This window comes from Acanthaster planci, linkage group LG09, assembly GCF_054643075.1.
Source record: "Acanthaster planci isolate LZ-2023a linkage group LG09, COTS_SCS, whole genome shotgun sequence".
Lineage (NCBI taxonomy): Eukaryota > Metazoa > Echinodermata > Asteroidea > Valvatida > Acanthasteridae > Acanthaster > Acanthaster planci.
In genome coordinates this window covers 7,748,103-7,766,589 of record NC_141785.1, presented here as the reverse complement: position 1 = coordinate 7,766,589, position 18,487 = coordinate 7,748,103, and the positions used below count along the sequence as shown (strand labels likewise).

The 18,487-nt window shown below is 42.4% G+C and overlaps 1 protein-coding gene across 9 annotated transcripts in view; it reads left to right on the top strand.

Annotated features, from left to right (window-relative positions):
* Positions 1 to 18,487, top strand: part of LOC110986281 (uncharacterized) — a 191,933-nt gene that overhangs the window by 138,216 nt on the left and 35,230 nt on the right. For all 9 annotated transcript variants that reach the window (XM_087141348.1, XM_087141349.1, XM_087141350.1 and 6 more), the window contains one exon: positions 13,840 to 13,885. In XM_087141348.1, coding sequence (XP_086997474.1) covers positions 13,840 to 13,885 — 46 coding nt within the window. The remainder of the gene's footprint in view (positions 1 to 13,839; positions 13,886 to 18,487) is intronic.

The following is an 18,487-nucleotide window of genomic DNA, read 5'->3' as shown; positions in this document are numbered from 1 at the left end:
TTCATAATAGTTTGACCGCTCTTGTACAACATTATAAGCTTTGAAGGTGAAGTTTGAAGATTTCTTTTGCCCGTGCCGGTGTCATGTTCTTTTTGTTGTGGATCATATAAATCACCTTCGTTCCTTTACAGCAAATTTGAAACGTAAAGTCTTCCAAATTTGGCATGTCGTGACTATTCATGTACTGCATTTATCCAATAGGAGCACTGAGAAATTACATGAAGTAGGGAAATTAAAAGACACTTTCTGTCTGTCTCTTTTGACTTACGCAAGCATGAAGCCATTGTTATAGTTAGCCCTTGAATAGACGTCCACATGAAATGCAGTGTTATGCTCTTCACACTGCTGGTTGCAGGTCAGGGGCCATCATTTCCTCTTCTTTTATAGCTTTGACCCTATTGCAGATTTTTAGGAGCAGTCCTCCCTGGGTTAGGGTTGGCCCAGATTGAATGCCCTCAAAAGATGGAATTGTCAACAGAAAATTGAGTCAAATGGGTTCCTGTAATGAGGCCAATGCCAGGGTTTTAAAAATTTGAACTTATGAGGCCATCTGGCCCTCGTGTGCAAGTTGTTATGGGGACCCCAGAACATTGTGAGGATGCACTGAAGTCCTCACAGTGTAGTCCACACTTTCCAAACAATGAAAAGTCTTTCCCACAGTGCAGTCCTGGCCAGGATGTCAAGCTCCCGGTGGAAGATAGTAAAAAGACAGATCTTTCTCCAGAGGAGACAGATAAACAGAACTGTTGATAACCGCTGCCTGGCCGGTCCTCCCTTTTTTGTAATGTGACAGCTGAATAGGATAATTGACATTTCCCCCTGATTTATTTAGTAATTGCTAAAATAACATCGCTACAAATAAGCAATTTCCTCTGCCATTACTCATTGCTTGCAAGTTTCTTTGCTGCTCTGAACAAAGAAACAAGTGTAGAATCTCGTAAAAAAAAAAATTCATACATAGAATTGGCTGTTTGGATTTGTAGGCATTATCGGATCATGTGATAGAATCGCTCTTGGAATGTTTTCATCTTCAGAAACAAATGGCAAGTGCATCCTGTGTGATTAGATTATTGCTGATGGTTGATAGGTTTCATCCAGACAGTTCAATACATTGATTATATAGGGGGTTTTGTATGCGCATGCGTGTGTTCAAAGATTTGTGTTTTGGCAACATTTGCTTCTGTCAATCGACCAGTGGCCTTAGCCGGTTTTGTTTTTTTTTGTTTGCTCTGTAAGGAACGTCAGACCTGGCACCAGAGGCGTTTTAATATTGTGGTAAATTTATTGGAGGACCGTTTGCCAAATATTAAAAAAAAAAGGTGGAGGGGAGAGAGAGTGAAAGAGCCTGGATTCAATCGGCAGCCATGTTGCCCTAGAGACAGACCAGGGGGCTGGAACGGTATCCCATCAGCGGTGTGTATACAGTTGAGTCCCTGGAAATGTCAGATGCAACCGGATCCGTCGGGCGAGCGTGTGCAGTGCCCGCAAGTCGTGACTGTCACTGTTTACGTTAGCTGTTCTCCTGTAATACAGCCCGCATCCCCTGTCGAACTAGATCAACAGTTAGGCATTCATCGCCCGGCAATGCAGGCTGCGCGGGCTTTATTAGTATACCCTCTGCTTTCCCCTCTAAACTGGTCTTTCCTTTTTTTTTTTTTTTTGCTGGGCTGTGTGTGCATCTCGGCTGGGATAATATGCCCGATATTAATTTTGTATTTGCTCTTCAACTAACAGTAGTCGATCATTTTCTTGAAAGGAGTGGGAGAGAGGTGAGGGAACAAGGCAGGGAGCTTCTTGGCTTGGACAAATAGATGGATAATGGTGCCGGCTTTGTTTGGCACGATGTATCGTTTTCAGGCAGTCGATCGACCGGGGGTTGCCGCATAAACAGGGAATTCACGCCGGCCCCTTGCAAAAAAAAAGGGAAGAAAGATTGGGGCGTATCGGGTTTCCATTGGAGACCGGGCAGGGAGGAACGATTGGATTGCTGGGCTGAAATTGTTTCCTAAGACCTGCGAACCGATCATGGAGATTTGATTGGAAGATATTGCATCATTGCCTGCTTGTGTATGTACATGCAGGGGGGGGGTAATGCCTCCTTTGTCTGTCGTGGGCCCTGCAAGTCAGGCACGGGTGTCGTGTTTTCCTTTAGCTGAATTCCAATTTCATGGGAAATACTCATTGCTGTCAACACCTCCCTGCTATAGCATTTTAATCTGTGGCATTTCTTCAGTTCCTTTGTGGCACCCATTCAAAGTACGCTGTCCATATCGTGAATATGCATGTACTGCATTCACAGGGTAAGTGCGAAGATTATGTGTTGTTCTGCATGGTCTTGCGCCAGATGAGTGTTTCTTTAATTCACGAAAATCAATTTGTGCCAATGAAACACCTTTAATCACGTGGAATGTTTAATTGGGATCACCTGGCGTGCAGGTTCTGTGGCTTTCGTTTTTGTTTTTATGAAAAACAGTTTGATCTTGCCTAGGAAGCTACTGGGCACATGTTCATGATGGGACGTGGACTGGCCTCGGCTGCATACTGATGGTGTGTGGTTAACCTCCTAGTTTTTCTGAACCATGTACATGTACAGGGCAACTGATCTAACTTAGTAACGCTAATGTCAATGAAATATACACATACAGTAGGTGGCGAATTGGGGATGTCTGCCAGGGGAAAACAAAAATGGCTGAGTGGACTGGGATGGGCTAGGTCTTGGAATGGACTTTAGATGAAAACATTTATTTGAAAATTGAAGAAGAGCAAACGAGACACTTCATCTTGACACGATGACACTGTGGATGTAACGCTTCAGTTTAGAGAGTATATTTTAGAGAAAAGGTTTTATTGTCTTGTATGTATTGATATGCAAAGAGCCGGGTAAAAGACCATCTCTCAGCCGGGGGGGAGGAGGGTATGCCCCCACCCCGGAATTCAGCTACGACATGCTTGGTTGTCTTGAAACCTAACAAACTTGTACAGACACTTGTCATTACAAATGTGAAATTTGAATTCAATATGACATGGGGTATTATGGTCATTAGAAGTTCATGACCTCAAACATGTCTGTCCATGCGCCTTAAGCACCCACTGAATCAAGTATGGCATTTTGGCCGACCTTTTTCGGAGCTCAAAAGTGCACATTGCACAAGAGTGGCACGTCTGATTTTCACAAATGACCACAAGATGTTACTTAAAAAAGTCCTTCCAAGGCTCGGCAAGTATTGTGATGATATTAGAGAAAATGTTGTGGGGCAGGCTCTAACCCACCCCGACCCCCCTTTGGTTCTTTTATGGTTAAAGTTGAAAATGGCCGTTTAGTTTTTAGGATATGCAGAGTGCTGTGATTGTGAAGTTCCGTTAGATATTCATGCTGGCGTGTAAGGTATTTCATTATCAATATTTTGGGACTGAGGGACATTACTTATTTCACCATCTAAGTCGGTTCTTTTATCAAATATACGTGTTACACGTACCTGTATCAAAGAATTGTGAAAAATTTTGATGAGCATACTCCCCCCTCCCAAAAATCACCCGTTTGGGTGGGTGCATTTTAGGAATTATTATCACCATATGTTCTTTTCCTTCCCCCTCCTTCCCCAGAAAGTCAGGAAAAAAATGTATGGGTGACCGCAAAAGTTGTCTTTACAGCTTCACTAACGGTTGGCCTGGTGTAGATTTCATATGGTTGCATGGCAAAACTTTTCCACATGAAAAAAAATGGACATGACTGAATGCCAGACTGTCTACTGACTGTTCCCTCACAGTTTAGCAGGAGGGCAAGTCCATCAGAGGCAAGACATGCTTGCGTTTGTCCATACTCCCAGTCCCCAGGCAGATAAGGTTGTCTGAATGGGGCCCCTCCCTGCTCCCTTCCCCCCCCCATCACACAAATTGGAGGTAATGAGACTTGGCAGGTTAATTTTCTGACACAACTTCACTTCATCACCCAGTTGACCCCCTCCTGGGGAACGGGACAGTCAGGGTGGGACAGTTAGATTGGGAGTCATGTTTCTGAACCAGGAACAAAAATCCCTACGAAGTCACGTTTTTGACTCGGACAGTTTATGTCAGAACCCCTGGCCTCATGGTATTTTTGTAAAAACAAAATATGACCTGTGTTCCAAGACGTGGGTAATTCCAGAAATTAAGGGTCTAAAAGTGTGACATTTTCGTGTCTCTGTTACATCTGAACTTTATTATTTGACATGGAGATATCACCGGAATTGATTTCAAACTATTACTATTTGTTTTGAAAGTTGAAAATGGCCGCTTAGTTTTTATTGTTTTTTTTATTGAATTGATTTCAAACTATTACTATTTGTTTTGAGTTGTTTTTTGATGAATGAATTGTTTTGATGAATTAATGCAAATCACCTCCCAAACAAATACTAATCGTTTGAAATCAAGTCTAGTGATATTTCCATGTCAAATAGCAAAGGTCAGTTATAACAGGGACACAAAAATGTCACACTTTTAGACCCCTGATTTCTGGAATTACCCATTTGTCAGTTGAATCACATTTTTCTCTCGAGAGGTAGACATGTACTGTGAAGGATTTTGTGACATGCATCTTTTATAGGAACTTATTTTTGTGCAACCTTGTACTTTTCTCCGATTTGAAAATGATGACACTTTCTTGTCTTTTCGATAATGCACGTTTTTCAACATTAGCAATTTCCACGTTTTCCTAAAAAATGAGGGCACCGTTGCAATGATCTCATTTGGGGAAGATATTGCTCATTTGGGGACTCTTTTTGTTTGAATTGCAAAGCAAACCTTTGCTCACATAAAATGTTCGGGAGAAAGCTGTGTTTCACTTTGTAACCTGACACAAAAATTGATCTCCAAAGAAAAGACATCCAAGTGCCCTTCAAAATGGCAAAGTGAAAATTGACAATAAAGTTAAAGGGGGTGCACGGATACACTGTCCAAGGACTGCTATTAAAAAATTGCATTGCACAGACTCTTTGAACGGGTTTGGAGACAAAGAAAGCCCCCTGAAGTCTGCATTGCTACTGTTGTTTTCATGATCCGTCCAGTGATGAAAGGCAAAGTTGCTGGTACCACTTTCAAGTTGTCGTGTTGATTCTGTGCAAGACGAGAGCGTGCTTCACCTGATGCCTTGCCATTCTCCAGCACTCGTTAACGGAAATTGACCCGTTCATGTGTTACATGAGGGTTTTGAAGGTGCTGGTATAAGTATATTGTTGTTTTTTAGGGGAAAACTAGACAAACAGACGGTTAATTTTTTTTTTTCGGCTCTTTCTTATCCACTCAAGAGAAGCAGTTTGTTATCAGGTTGCACAGTGTCATTTGGTCTTGATGAGGGTTTTTATGCATTTACCGAGTGCCATTCCAACAGTTGCTGGTTGCTGCTTTCTGTTTGGGCCGATGGTATAAAAACATCAGACTGGCTGTGCCTACAAATGTCTGTGCATTCTTGGCGTGTGTGTGTGTGCACAGCGTGCATGGCTCTTGCTCAGCGCTGCATGCTCTGACTCAACACAGCACACATCCATAATTTCATTTTTGCGGTGAAGCAGGGCCCCAGCCTGCCCGGCCGTGCAGCAAGCAGCGGCCGTGCCCCGCGGGTCAATACCAATTACGGGAACAGGAAACCGGCTGTTTGTCCCATAATGCCCCTCTGCATCACCCGGGCCACCTTGAGGTAATCAGCGGTAATCAGATAATCAGAAACTTGCACTTTTGAATTAGTCGATTCTCCCCAGGGGGCTCTGCCTCCAACTCCTGTCAGCTGAGAGTTCCCATACCCCCCCTCCCTTCTTTCTCTTCCCACTGGAGCTGCGGAAGCACAAACCCAGATCCAAATTACAATCGGGTCTGGTCTGTGCCAGATTCTGTCTGGATGTTCAAGGGATTGCTCCATTCACCAATAGGCTGTGTATGACCAAGACATGACCTTTTTCATCCACAGTCTGTGCCAGAGACCAACCATTTGTGTGATTTTCATGTTGTTGTGGGGAGGGGGGTTAGAGGAGCTATCACTCTATTGCCTAGGGGTCAGGTATTGTCCTTAAACTGTGGTCCTTTCTCCGCTGTGGCCATTCGATTATAGACCTGCTGGGCTAAGTTCACCATCTTTGGTGCAGGTGTTCTGCGTTCTCAGTCCTGCAGGGATCCTGTCTGAAATTTGCTTTAAGTCTGCATCTCAACTACTTTTTTAATCAGAATAAGTTCAAACCATACAGCCTATAAGTCAAAGTTGTGGTATTCAGTAACCCTAACAGTCCCAAATCCCGCCAATTTCAATATGATTTTACATACACCCTAGGGGGTTAGGGTTAAAAAAAAAAAACCTGCTTGTACATGTATATTTGTCGCTAAGTCTAAGTACATGTATCATAAGTTAATAAGGTCCATGCCGATTTCATGTTAGATCGAAAAGAGGCTGGTGGGTTTGATGTGATGACTCACTCCAAAGCAATCTCTGCACATGCTGCAGGGAACTAGACAAATATGGTGGCTTGAGGGGAGAGACCGAGTAAGATTCATTGTCAGGTTTTGTTGGAGAAAGGGGATAAATTGTGCCCGTTGCAGAAATAAGAGGGAAAATCCGGCTGTGCTGATGATGCTGAATAGGTTAGGGACCTCTTGTCACAGCAGAAACAGAAATGAGTTGCCTATATGAAGTGATCATTCCTGTCACCCTGACATAAAAGGAGGTTTCCTCTACCAGCCACTTGATTTGCTGCTGTGGCACAAGAAGGTATCAATGGACTCTGAGGGAACAGTCAGAAGCGGTTTGTCTGCCGGCCTTGCCTCCCCTGCTGGCTGAAACAAAATAAACGCCTCCTTAATATCATGAGGTAATTTCCTCCCATTTCCACTCGGGCTTTCGGAGCGCCCCTCGGAAACTTGCCCATCGATGATAATCATGCCGGAATAATTGATGCCAGTGCATGCGTGTATATACGTGTGGTTCAGTTTCAGTCCTTGTTCAGCCCTGCCGGGTCGGTCGGTCGCCCCGGCAAATCACAATTAATCCACTCTGTCCTGTTACTGGGAATTTTGTGACAAACCCCTAATGCAGTCCTTATTGGAACCCAACACGGCTGATCAGTTCAAATTTGCAACTGTCAGCTTCAATATCGCCGGCCAGGGCCTGATCTTGGCAGTTGGCACAGTGCAGTGGGGATTTCACCGCTGGAATGATATACACACGGTTTCAGGCCAGTGGGGAATGAGGAAGGCTGAAAATTGCGGTGTTACTTTTTGCAAGTTCACCTGTAAATGTGAACCTTGTCATTTCCCCCCCCCTTTCCTTCAGACACTTCGAATTAAGGTTTAAGGCTGAAAAAAAAGGGGGAATGTGTTGGGTTTTTTTTGGTAACAGTGCAAGATTTGGTACAAGTCCATGTGGATACAGATTTTGGGTGCTTAACTGGGGATTTGTTTGCCGGTTGAAAAAAATGTCCAAATGGCTCTTTCCGTCTGCAAAATTGTAAGCCACAGGGAAACTTGTGAAAGAATAGTTGATTTTGGAATACTTTGACAACACATTATTCAGTTCACTTAAATCCTGGCTTTGAATTTATGATCCTCTGTTGCCGTTGCAATGTTGTTTCTGTCAGCGTCCATACAGTTTGCATGTAAAATCTCATCTGGTGTTCTACCTCTCTGCCTCTCCTTTAGCTCGGGTACTTCACGAGAAAGCTTCCCGGAGGAAATACATTCAAATAGATTCTAGTTTCTGTTGTTGGTATTGTTGTTGTTTATGTTTGTTTTTTGATTGGATAAAACATCGCAGCCCTCTACAGGGACATAAATTGTCCCAAGGCCTGATGTCAGGTTTGTTTTTTATTTTGAAGACACCTGGAAATTTACGTACAGCCCCCAAGGGTTTGTGCACAGGTTGTTCCCTGATGTCCAGGTATGGAACTCTTTCCTTAATTCAATTGTCAAATTGTAAAGAATTTGCATACATTTGCATCACACATGCATTGAAACTTATCATGGATACCTGAAATTCCAGGCACACGGTAATTCCATGTAGCCATTTGCATACACTTTGCGACGGTGCATGTCCACCACATGCAAATGCACTAAGGCGCTGGTATAAATGACATGCTCATATGATTTATGCAAGCGCGAAGAAAGCATACATTAACGACATGCGTTCATTGTAACACACTACCTTTCGATGTCCTTGGCGTGGTTAGTGAAATTTGTCACATATGGACAGGCACGTGATGTCTGCCATTTTCACTCCCGGCGTAATTGCAATGTGTCATGTTGAGATGAATGCACTCTCTTTTGCCTGTTTAGTGGTGGGGTGGGGTATGGATTTCATTTGGAACTTCGTTTGACAGGCTAGAAATTTTCTGAGGACGATTGTAAACATAGTTCCATCGGGTCAGAAATATAATGAGCTCTGGAACAACACGAGTGCTGCTGTTGTGAATTTCCCTCAAGAAAAAGAAAACATTCACGAGCACAGGCATCTCATTGGATCTGTTATTTTAAGTGAGGGGTAACCTGGCAGGCAATGTTGTCCTTAAAAGCAAGGAACCAAGATCAGAGACAAAAATATCCGGGGACACTCATTTGTTGGCAGATGTGTGACTCTGTGTATGTGGGACACCTTACCCTAACCTTACAGACCTAGTGTGGACTTGTGAACAAAAGATATCTAACAATGCAGAAAGGGAAGACATTCTGTGGACCTACCCATGTCCACAGGACATTTCCCCATCTCTAAAACAGAAGTTTAGGGGCATTGGGGGTTAGGGTCATCTGTCATAAAAGGAAGAGGAACAGTCAAAGAAACATTTTACAAAACCCAGCTAAAAACTGTGTTCCCAGTCCAAGAAAAATAAATATTTTTTGAGAGTTTTCTTAACTGCATAAAAACAAAGTACGCCCGCACTAGGTATGTAACATTAATATGTGTGGTGGAGAGTGCACAGTAGAAGCTGAATTTATAATGGGGTGGGGGGCTCATTTTAAAAGAATGGTATCTTAGGAGAGCAAAAGGTTTTTTTCAGGGATCTTGGCTCCAGCTGTCATAATGGTCGACTGCCTGACCGAGGACGGCCAGATGAGTTGTTGGCTGGCCAGAAGTTTGCCATCATCCGGTCCTGTAGGATGACAGACTGTGGATTGATATGTTGCCACTCTTACTGAGGAAAGATGTCCATTTGTAGGATATTTCATCATTCACATTCCGATCAGTGATCCATCCCAGCAAAATGAGTCCAAATTTGCAAGAGATAGTTTGTTGAGTTACAGGTCCTGAAAGACAGCCTAAGTTTTTTGCTTGATTATCATCAAGATTTCACCATGAGTGTCACACATGTGCATATCAAAACAGAGGTGGAGTCTGCTATTCATGAGGTGGTTCAGCCACATTGTATTGTATCTCTGATTATCTGCATGACTCTTGATTTATCCATTGTTAGAATTTTTCAGTGTGTGTTTTGCATATGATGTACTTAGAAAGGTCAGTGTAATCGTACAGATTCTAACTGAACTATATGTTGATAGCAATTAAGAAAAAAAATGTCCAGCATTTGCATTCTGCACACATTACTGGTTTGAGTTTTCAAATGGTATGAATCAGGCCAGAATGTATTACTGTGGTCTGTCTTTTTTACCGTGGCCAGGCTTTGGTCACAATTAAATTTTTCATGTGCTAGAATCTTGGTAAGGATTTTCAACCACACCGTCAGTCAAGTAGAGTACAGCCTGCCGAGAATTTTCATCGGCTTCAGAGATTTCATAGGTAGGCAAATCTTCTGCAGACAATAATACACGATCGGTACTACCTTTTTTAGAAATCTGTTTGGTAATTTTTCTGTAAGATTTTCCCCTCCCAGTGAAGGTCGCACAGGTCAGAAATCCCATGCTTTGCCTGAAGGACGCTACCTGGTTCCTGTTTTTCTTTGTGAGCTGTTCTCATGGGCTAACCAAATCCTCTAATACCAGAGCTTTTGCCTCCTGGCTCTAGGACCAAATCCACCCCATTGAAAAAGAAAAAAAGAGCTCAGAAAAAAAGGGAGAAAAATGGAGCTTACAGGCTCAAATCATATTCACAGCTCTCTGCACAATAGATGTAGTTTTTGGTCCGGTTTTCAAATCTCAAATCCCACTCCAACACATAAATCCCGCTCTCTTTAATCGATAAATCTTCACCTTCTCACGCAAAGCCTTTTGCTTGTTACATATTTTTCTCATTTTCTTTATACTTTTTCAACCTGACACCAGCAAAAGAGGAGAAAGAAAGGAAAAAAAAACTGTTGACAATAACATTTTATCGCTTTGCTCGAGGTGAAGTGTACTTTTTGTAGCAAATACTTCTGAACCCCACCCCAGGGGAGAATTGGATGTGTAGTTTGAAAACCATTGTGGGCAGGATTTGAAAATAAATCCAGACACAATTCTCTGGTTATTTACGCAGCAGTGGACGTGGGGGTAGTAGTTTTAAATGTGGACTCTTTTCTGCCTTTGGCACAATTTGTTTGTGGTGTTTTATACATCGCCTGGCACTCTCAAGCTTGCCTGGAAAAAGATTGTTACAAATGCCAGCGAGTCAATTCTGAAAGGGGCTTTTTCCTTTGACCGAGGTCTACAGAATCACAACCGTGACTCCAACCAAGATGTCGACATGAAAAGACAACATTGATGATATTTTACTTGTTCATGTGTCATTTTCAGTGGCAAACTGCTGGGGAAATATACATGTCAGCAATTTCAAAGAGATCCAGGGGAGCAGTTAATCTGAATTTCCCCCCAAATTGTGGAGTTTCAGAGGTTGAATCAGACACGCTTTGGTACTGGCACATGTTGAGTTTCTGGACAGGGAACGAACTCAAGGTTCACATCATTGTAGCAGTGTGGGAGAGAAGTCATGCCTTGGCAGCGATTTCAAAGCCTTTGAAAGTCAAAAGCGCTTGATTGTTATCATTATCACAACCCGTCTTCTTGATGTTTCATGGATCTTTATCCATCCTCCTGTGACGCATGTATTTGATCCATATTGGTCGAATTCAGTTTTTGAAGGGCTTACATGATACAAGCGTCACTTTTTAGAAGTGGAACACAATTACTTGTCTTGTTGGCGTACTGTCTCCTTTCTTCTGATTGATGGACCAGATTTTTGTGTCCTACATGAGGCTTTGTACTGAACTTTGGATATTTGTTGACAGGTTAAAAAAAATTCCTGGATGTTTTTAGTTCTTGATTTTTTTTTCATTGATAAAAATAGTTCCATTGCCTGAATCTTTCTCAATGGTATGATTTTTTGAAGATAGATTTTTTTTCACATTATTTTTGCATTTTTTGAAGGGAATATTCAAAAGGTTTTTATTGATCTGCCTCACCAAATTTTGAAGAATGATCGTCCTCGCTTCAGCAAAAACACATCACCACTCGTTGAGGGGAGAAAATGGAATGTTAGTGCCCCCTGATTTTCCTTTTGAAGGGGAGGCTCGCAGTGGGAGAGAAAGAGGTTCAGACCTGGCCAACCTGTGCTCGCTGATATCGAGTTGCCATTTGTATCGTCGGGTCATTTGCATAAGTTTTTCAGGAGGAAGGGCCTCATTGAAGTCTGCTGGGCTGGAGAGGCCTGAGTGCCAGTGTAGTGCACTGTCAAGAGCTCGCTGGATGCATTTCAGGATGGGTTCCCGGCTCAGATTACCGGCCTGGAATTTTTCGTCGTCATATTGGGCCAATATGTTTCTCCTTATTCTGTAGTTCTTTTTGAGGGGATCATTATATATTTTTGATGGCTTTGAGTTCAGTGGAGTCCTGTTTTGTAAAACGCAACCAGAGACTTGGAATACAACGTAAGAATTGGCCAACAACTCAACTAAGAATATTATTTTTCTTCTGTACTTTTTTTCAGCTCAAGAGTACTTCACTGTGACATAATTTGAATGAATGTGATTTAACCAGGAAACAATTTTTGGATTATCGTGAGTTTGCTATGGGTAATGCCAAGGTATATTTAGACCTCATAACTTTCTTAACATTCTTAAAATTGTCCAAGCTTCTACAGACAAGTGAGGGCGCTGTTACTTTTTAAAATCATGGAAGACACTGTTCAGATAATCAGATTATGCATTTAATGTTCAGATTTGGATTTCCAAATTTGCTCTTTTGAAGACATTTCTGAGAAAAGGCTGCTTGCTGGCTCATGTTTTCGTATACTTACTCCCCAGTAAAAATTGCCAAAGAAATGGAACTTTTTGACAGCAAAATAAGAGAGCAGTTTTTCTCTGTACAAAACAATGCAACATAGACCTTTTCGCAAGTAAATTCATAATTATGCACGCATGCACGCACAAATGGCCTTGGCGGCAAGGGCCATTGAAAATGTACAGGGGTCCAATTTTTATCATTTTCTCAGGTTTTCTGGCTTTGTTGATTTTTTCTTCAGAAAATCCCATTAAATTAATTTTAGTGCTCTGTAGAAAGACTTTAGAAGCGTGATTTTTCCTGTGTGCACGAGATTAAGCAGGAAAAATCCTGCTTAGATTAGAAACTTAACAAGTAATGGAGTAAATATCTATTTCATCATAGAATCTAATCCCAACCAAGGTTACGTATACAAACAGTTGGCAGCAGATGAGAAGTCTGGTCATCGAAGAACAAAACATGGAATGTAGTCCTGGACTACTAGTCCACTGTTCACCTCTGAGTGCTGTTTCGTTTTTTTTTTAATACCACATCATATCTTAAGCTTTAATACCAAGTTGTCTTGGGGACCCTTTGCCGTCAGCAACTCGCGACAGCCGACAGTGGTTTGTTTAATTTTTTTTTTTTTTTTGTCTAGCAATTCACAGCGCCCCGGCTGCGTTAAATGAGTTGGCAGAAATTTCACAGTCGGATCGGAAAGCCCCTTTGGCTTTGCCTAAGTTGTCACATATGTGGGGACTCACTGTGAGTTTCCCAAGTGACCCTGTGAGGTCCGACCTCAGGGTGGTGGGGAAACAAAATTGAGAAGAGAAAAAAAAAATTTGAAGCAGTCAACATGCATGTCAGCTGTGTTCTTATTTTTTTCTTCCCCAAAATATGATTTCTCCAAGTGCAAATAAAAGTGTGACCCCACTTGTCATCCCAGCCAAAGAGGGAATGAGGAGGTGAAGCTGAATACCAATAAAAGTAGATTGGGTTTCGGGATGTCAACAGGGCTAAATGTAAAAGACAAAGAAGTTGTTAAATGGTAAATTCTAGATACGTTGGCAGAAAATGGGCTGGATTGATACACTTTCTTTCCAACAATTCTCTGGCAGCTTTTCAATTTTTTTTCCTCGGGGAAGGGGAGTCTTTTTTCTTTTAAAGACTCCCTCGTATCTCCTCCCTCTTCACTTTATTGAACTTTTTTTTACCAGTGCCAAACTCGCGTGCAGTCGCTCTTCTCCATCCCGCCTGAAACCAACCAGGCTGCTTGATGCAGCTAGCCCAGCTCACTGTTAAAGCAATTGCAGTTATCCCAGCACTGAATTGATGTTGCTGGAAGGAGACTTGACAGGGACCAAACATTGCAGAAGTGCACGTATCTGTACTGCTTGAACTACCCCAGTGCCTGTCTGTGAACAGATTTGAAAGAATGAAGGGTATCACTGATCATATCTTCAGATTCTGTAGAAGAGGTTACGCTTAGACCAGTTAGCTTGTAGATGGTGCACAGAGTAAGGAATAAACTTTGTCACAAAAATTCTTTTGGTTAGTTTGTGTCTAGTTATTCAAAAATGATAAACATGTGAAATGGTTCAGGCCAGTTTGTGTGCATTTAACCCTATTTATGTGACTGTTCTATAACAGAGACAGCATTTTTAAGTTATGCCTTTTTTCTCCTTTTTGTTTGTTATGCAGGCTTCAGAAAGTGACACTGATCTTTTTGCCAACTCTCCTCCAAGAAGTAAGTACAGTGCCATTGTTTCATTTTTCCGTGTTTGTTTCCACGTCACAAACCCAGAAACCGCTTTGAAGAAATGTTCAAATCATCCCAGGCGCATGCACTGTTCACATGTGGAATATTTGGAACTTCACTGAAGTCACATGAATGTGACAGGATACAAGGTTACGACAGGAATTGGGAACTGTTTTTACCACATGCAAGAAAACTCAGAGGGTGTCTGTTACAGAAAGAAGCAAAGTCTGTCAATGACTTTCAGAGAGAAAAAAAGCGAAGAGAAACAAGTTTCTTTGACGATTGGCAATGGAATTCTGTGAGTAATAGCAAAAATTATTCCCCGTGCAGTGGAGATCCATTCTCAGTAACTGTGTTGAATAGAAAGGATTCAAAACAATGTCATTTCATTTTGTTTGGAAGAGGCCATTTGTGAATATTACGGTGAAGTTCCTACGTGAGGCGTATCATCCTGAAGTAATAATCATCTCTCTCTCACACCACGTAAACACAAATGCATTGGCTGCCTCGTAAATCAATTTCAACATTATTCACAGAAAAAAAAGAGGAACGTTACATAGTGTGCATCCCCTCCACCCCCCCCAAAATAACCCCAAAATTCTCCAAGCCTTTATTTCAATGCAGAGTGAATATCATTTTGCAATGTGTGCTTGCCATGTTATGAAATGTGGGTATAGAAATACGATTTGCTCCGCCAGCGGCAGATGTTTTTCAATTCCACACAGCATGGATCTTTACCTGAGCCATTAATGTCAGGAACTGATTCCAAATCACGAGGTCCGAGTAACTTGTAATCAACTGAACAAATCAGGCCTACTCAGTGACTTTTCAGACTTCATGTAGGAGTAGGAAAGATCTTAAAGGGGTCATGTTTGGTGGCAAATTTTTTATGATAAAAACCGAGCTTTCTTAAACTACTCGCAGCACACCTGTCAAGTTCAAGTCCAAGGGTTGTTGTGGAGTTTTGTGAAAGACAGAATCATCAATGTTAATGCTTTGTTAAGGTGTTTTTGTTTTTGTTTTGTTTTTTCCTTGTAATGACGGGATCAGATTTCTATTAAAGGTTACCTGCATGGGTGTCTGCTCTTCGCTTCAGTACGGGTCTGTGGTTCTGTCCTACCTGTACGTGTACATGTACTTGCATACGACTGAGGCATTTATACAGAGTTTTGGTTTTGGGTCTGTGTTGTGGAAGAGCACCTGAAGCTTTGCGGTGCATTAAGATAATCATTAACTAAATTGATCACGTTTGCATCACGTGCAAAACGGGAGAGCTGTGGAACGGATTTGACAGAGCATGCGACGGTCTGTCTGGAGTTGGTTCAGCTCGGTAATTGTCCAGGAAGAAAAAGCAGTTGATAGGCAACGAATTATCACCAGGTTCTCCCTGGCAACTTGTTTTTTTTTTTCCCCCTCATAAAAATTTGTCTGGAATTGGATGATACGTGAGGTTGGTGTTGCTGTTTAGCTGTGTAATGGGATGTGAGGCTGTTGATTGTGATCAGTTGTGTCCATGGTATTTAGCTGAAGTAGGATTTGCTGTGGTTCATCATGAGTTCCATGATGTATAGGCTAGTTGTTGGCAGTGGCAGCGGAATGATTGTCAAAGTGGGGGAGGGAACCAATTGAGAGAATGTCAAGCATCAGTAGACCAAGCCATTAATCTCCACACCATTATAGGATATGCCTACAGAGGGGGGCCTTGCTTCCCCAATCACAAACGTGGGGAGGGAGTCACTTTTGCCACCTGTGGATATAAGATGATTATCAAGAAATTACACATAAAAAAATTAAAGTCAGGCCCCATGAACGATTGAAATATAAGTCTACCTGTCACTGTACAGTTTAGAGCACTACTGTACTGCATTGCCATGGAAACAGTTGATGCCGCCAGCTGAGCACTCGGTCTGGAATGTGGAAGAGGGGACAAGCTGCCTGATGAGCTCCAGACAATAGAGGGTGCTCTTTGATAATTACAGGATAAAAAGCAGGGGAGAGGTAGGGGGAAACTGAAACAGTTCTGGTTGGTGTTTAGTAATGGTAATATTGTCTGTAAACAGCGTAAATGCTGACATTTTACAATATTTATCAAAACACTTAAATTTTCAGCCATACAGCAAAAGAAATACTTACAATGTATAAGGATTTTAAGATACAAAACACAGGTGAACACTTTAAAACAACAGTAATCATTTAGGCCACTTATAAAAAAGAATAATCCGACCCCCTCTTCTACAAAAACAAATGCATAAACAAAAAAGGTTGCATTTCAAAATAGAACAATTAGGACAAGTTGTCTGTCATCCAAGCGATAATGCATACAGAGGGGGTCAGTAGAGTGATCTGGGGGTTGGGCAGCAGACAATTCCGTTGGGGGTGGGAGAGTGTCCAGACTCGATTTGCCCCCCAGGCCTTTTAGTTGGTTTAAGGGTCCACAAAATGTTTCATGACCAACGTTTTTAAAAAAAAATGTAAAAACTTTTCTGTAGCGATAGATCATAGCTTGGGGGACAAGTTCTCAATAATGGTCAGGCCGTGAAAGCTGGGTCAGCGAGAAGCTTGGGACCTGCTTGTGGGCAGTGGCAGAGGACATTCTGTGGGGGAGGGGGGCTTCCTAGCAACACTTTTACCAGCCTTTTTAAGTAGGTTAAGTGAGCAAGGAACGTTTATAGCTAACTATTGTGGGGAAAAAGTAACGGAGGAGACGTGGTACATTCCCAGGCAGGGACATTTTCTTTCTTTCTTTTTTTGGAAAAGTGCGGAGGGGATAAGCCCTTTAAATTTACAGAAATGTCAATGATGGCTTTGTTGTGGTGCAGGCTTTAAAATGTTACTCAGACACCTGCAGGGATGTATTGGTCGAAATTTTCTGACCCAATTACTTCGTTTGGTTTCCTGGGCGACACTCCCCACAGAGGAAGTTTGGATTCTTCCCGGCGAGGCAGACAAAGCGCTAATGTCCAGCCCGTGGAAGATGCGCCGTCAGGTTGAGGGTAATTGGACGGAAACCGGCGCGAGGATGTATTAGCGAACAAACAGGGTTCCCCCGGGATTGCGAATCCATTAGCACTGCAGCCAAATGAATTATATATACTGTAATATTTGCCCGACGGCACCTCACAGTCTCCCTCTGTAAGCTCCAACATCCATCTAGGATTCTTAAAGATATCTCTCCTTACCCCTTCCCCCTTCCCTTTGGTTGTAGACCTGAGTTGGCTACATACATGTTTGTTTCTGATCTGTTAGAGCTGTTCGCCATTGCCAAGGTTGGGAGATTGTAACATGACTGCCAAGGTACATGTAGTCAATGCCAACAGTGAAGGTTATGGCCTAATTAGTCTGGAATGGTTTAATTTGGACTGCACTTACGCTGCAGTGTGTAATGAAGAAGGCCAATACGTATACAGAGTTATTACATGTGTTAATTGCAATCCTGCACTTCGGGGCTTTCAACTATGAAGAGATGTGATGGGGCAGAGAAGTGTATTGATCTGTATTATGTAGAGGCTATTACGTTTTCAGCTGGGCATAACCCCCCCCCCATTGTGGTTACAGCTCTACATTCAAATCATACCCTAGCAGACTAAATGCAAGGCTATTGCCAGTATTTTGTCCAGTGTTTTGAGAGTCTTTGATGAAGAGTTTAGAGGTCTTGGATTTGATGTAAAAAAAAGATAGTTACACCTTTAGTAAAGAATCTTCTGCCTGGCACAGTCTTCTGGTACGGAACATTTGGCAGTGATAACTGAAGTTTGGTCCCCAGGTAGGGCCAACACTGGCCTTGTTGGTACCCTTCTGTTCTTGAACTCGGAGAGGCTTACGAGACGCTGTGGAAACAGGTGAAAATGGCACCCTCTTGCAGTCATGCACAGTAGAGATACAAAGAGCTGATGTGTCAAGAACGGAAACATTTGTTAGACCTTGCAGTCTGTGGAAAGTCCCTGCATCAAAACCTGGAAACTTCATGTCTTTTAAATTTTTTTTTCCTTTCATGTCTTCTCAGGCACTGTCAGCATTTTACCCTTTAATTGCCCTCTTCCTAAATGACAGTGTTGTAGCCTTTCTTGGGCCCTTTCCTCTCCCTCCATGGTATTCTCTAGGCGCCCACCATTAGTGGGCGGAAATAATTATGGGGCTTGGCAGAGGCTAGACAAATGGGACCCCCTGGTGCACTTGGGGGAATAGCCATTGGTCACGTCCCACAGCCTCTGGAAAAATTATCTGCTAAATTGTTTCCAGGTGTGATAATGCTTGGCGCTATGGTAGACAGAAATTAATTTTTGATCAAGTTATTTTTTTTCCCTCCCATTCCTGTAGTTTGTAGCTGCGTGTACGTGTACCATATGGCAGGGTTTTTTTGTTCATCGTCAACTAACTAAGGGGGGAGGGAAGGGGAACAAAGGAGAACGAAAGAGTGATTTTGGGGGCTTAGTACTCTTGACGCAAGTGCTCTCCCGATGAAGTAAGGGTGACACCGTGGTGACACAAACTCTTGGGTTGTCATGCGCCCATCCACACTCCGGACTTGAGACGCATTCTTAAGCTTTTGCCATGGCAGCAGAGTGTATTGCGGCACAGGAAGAGAACGCT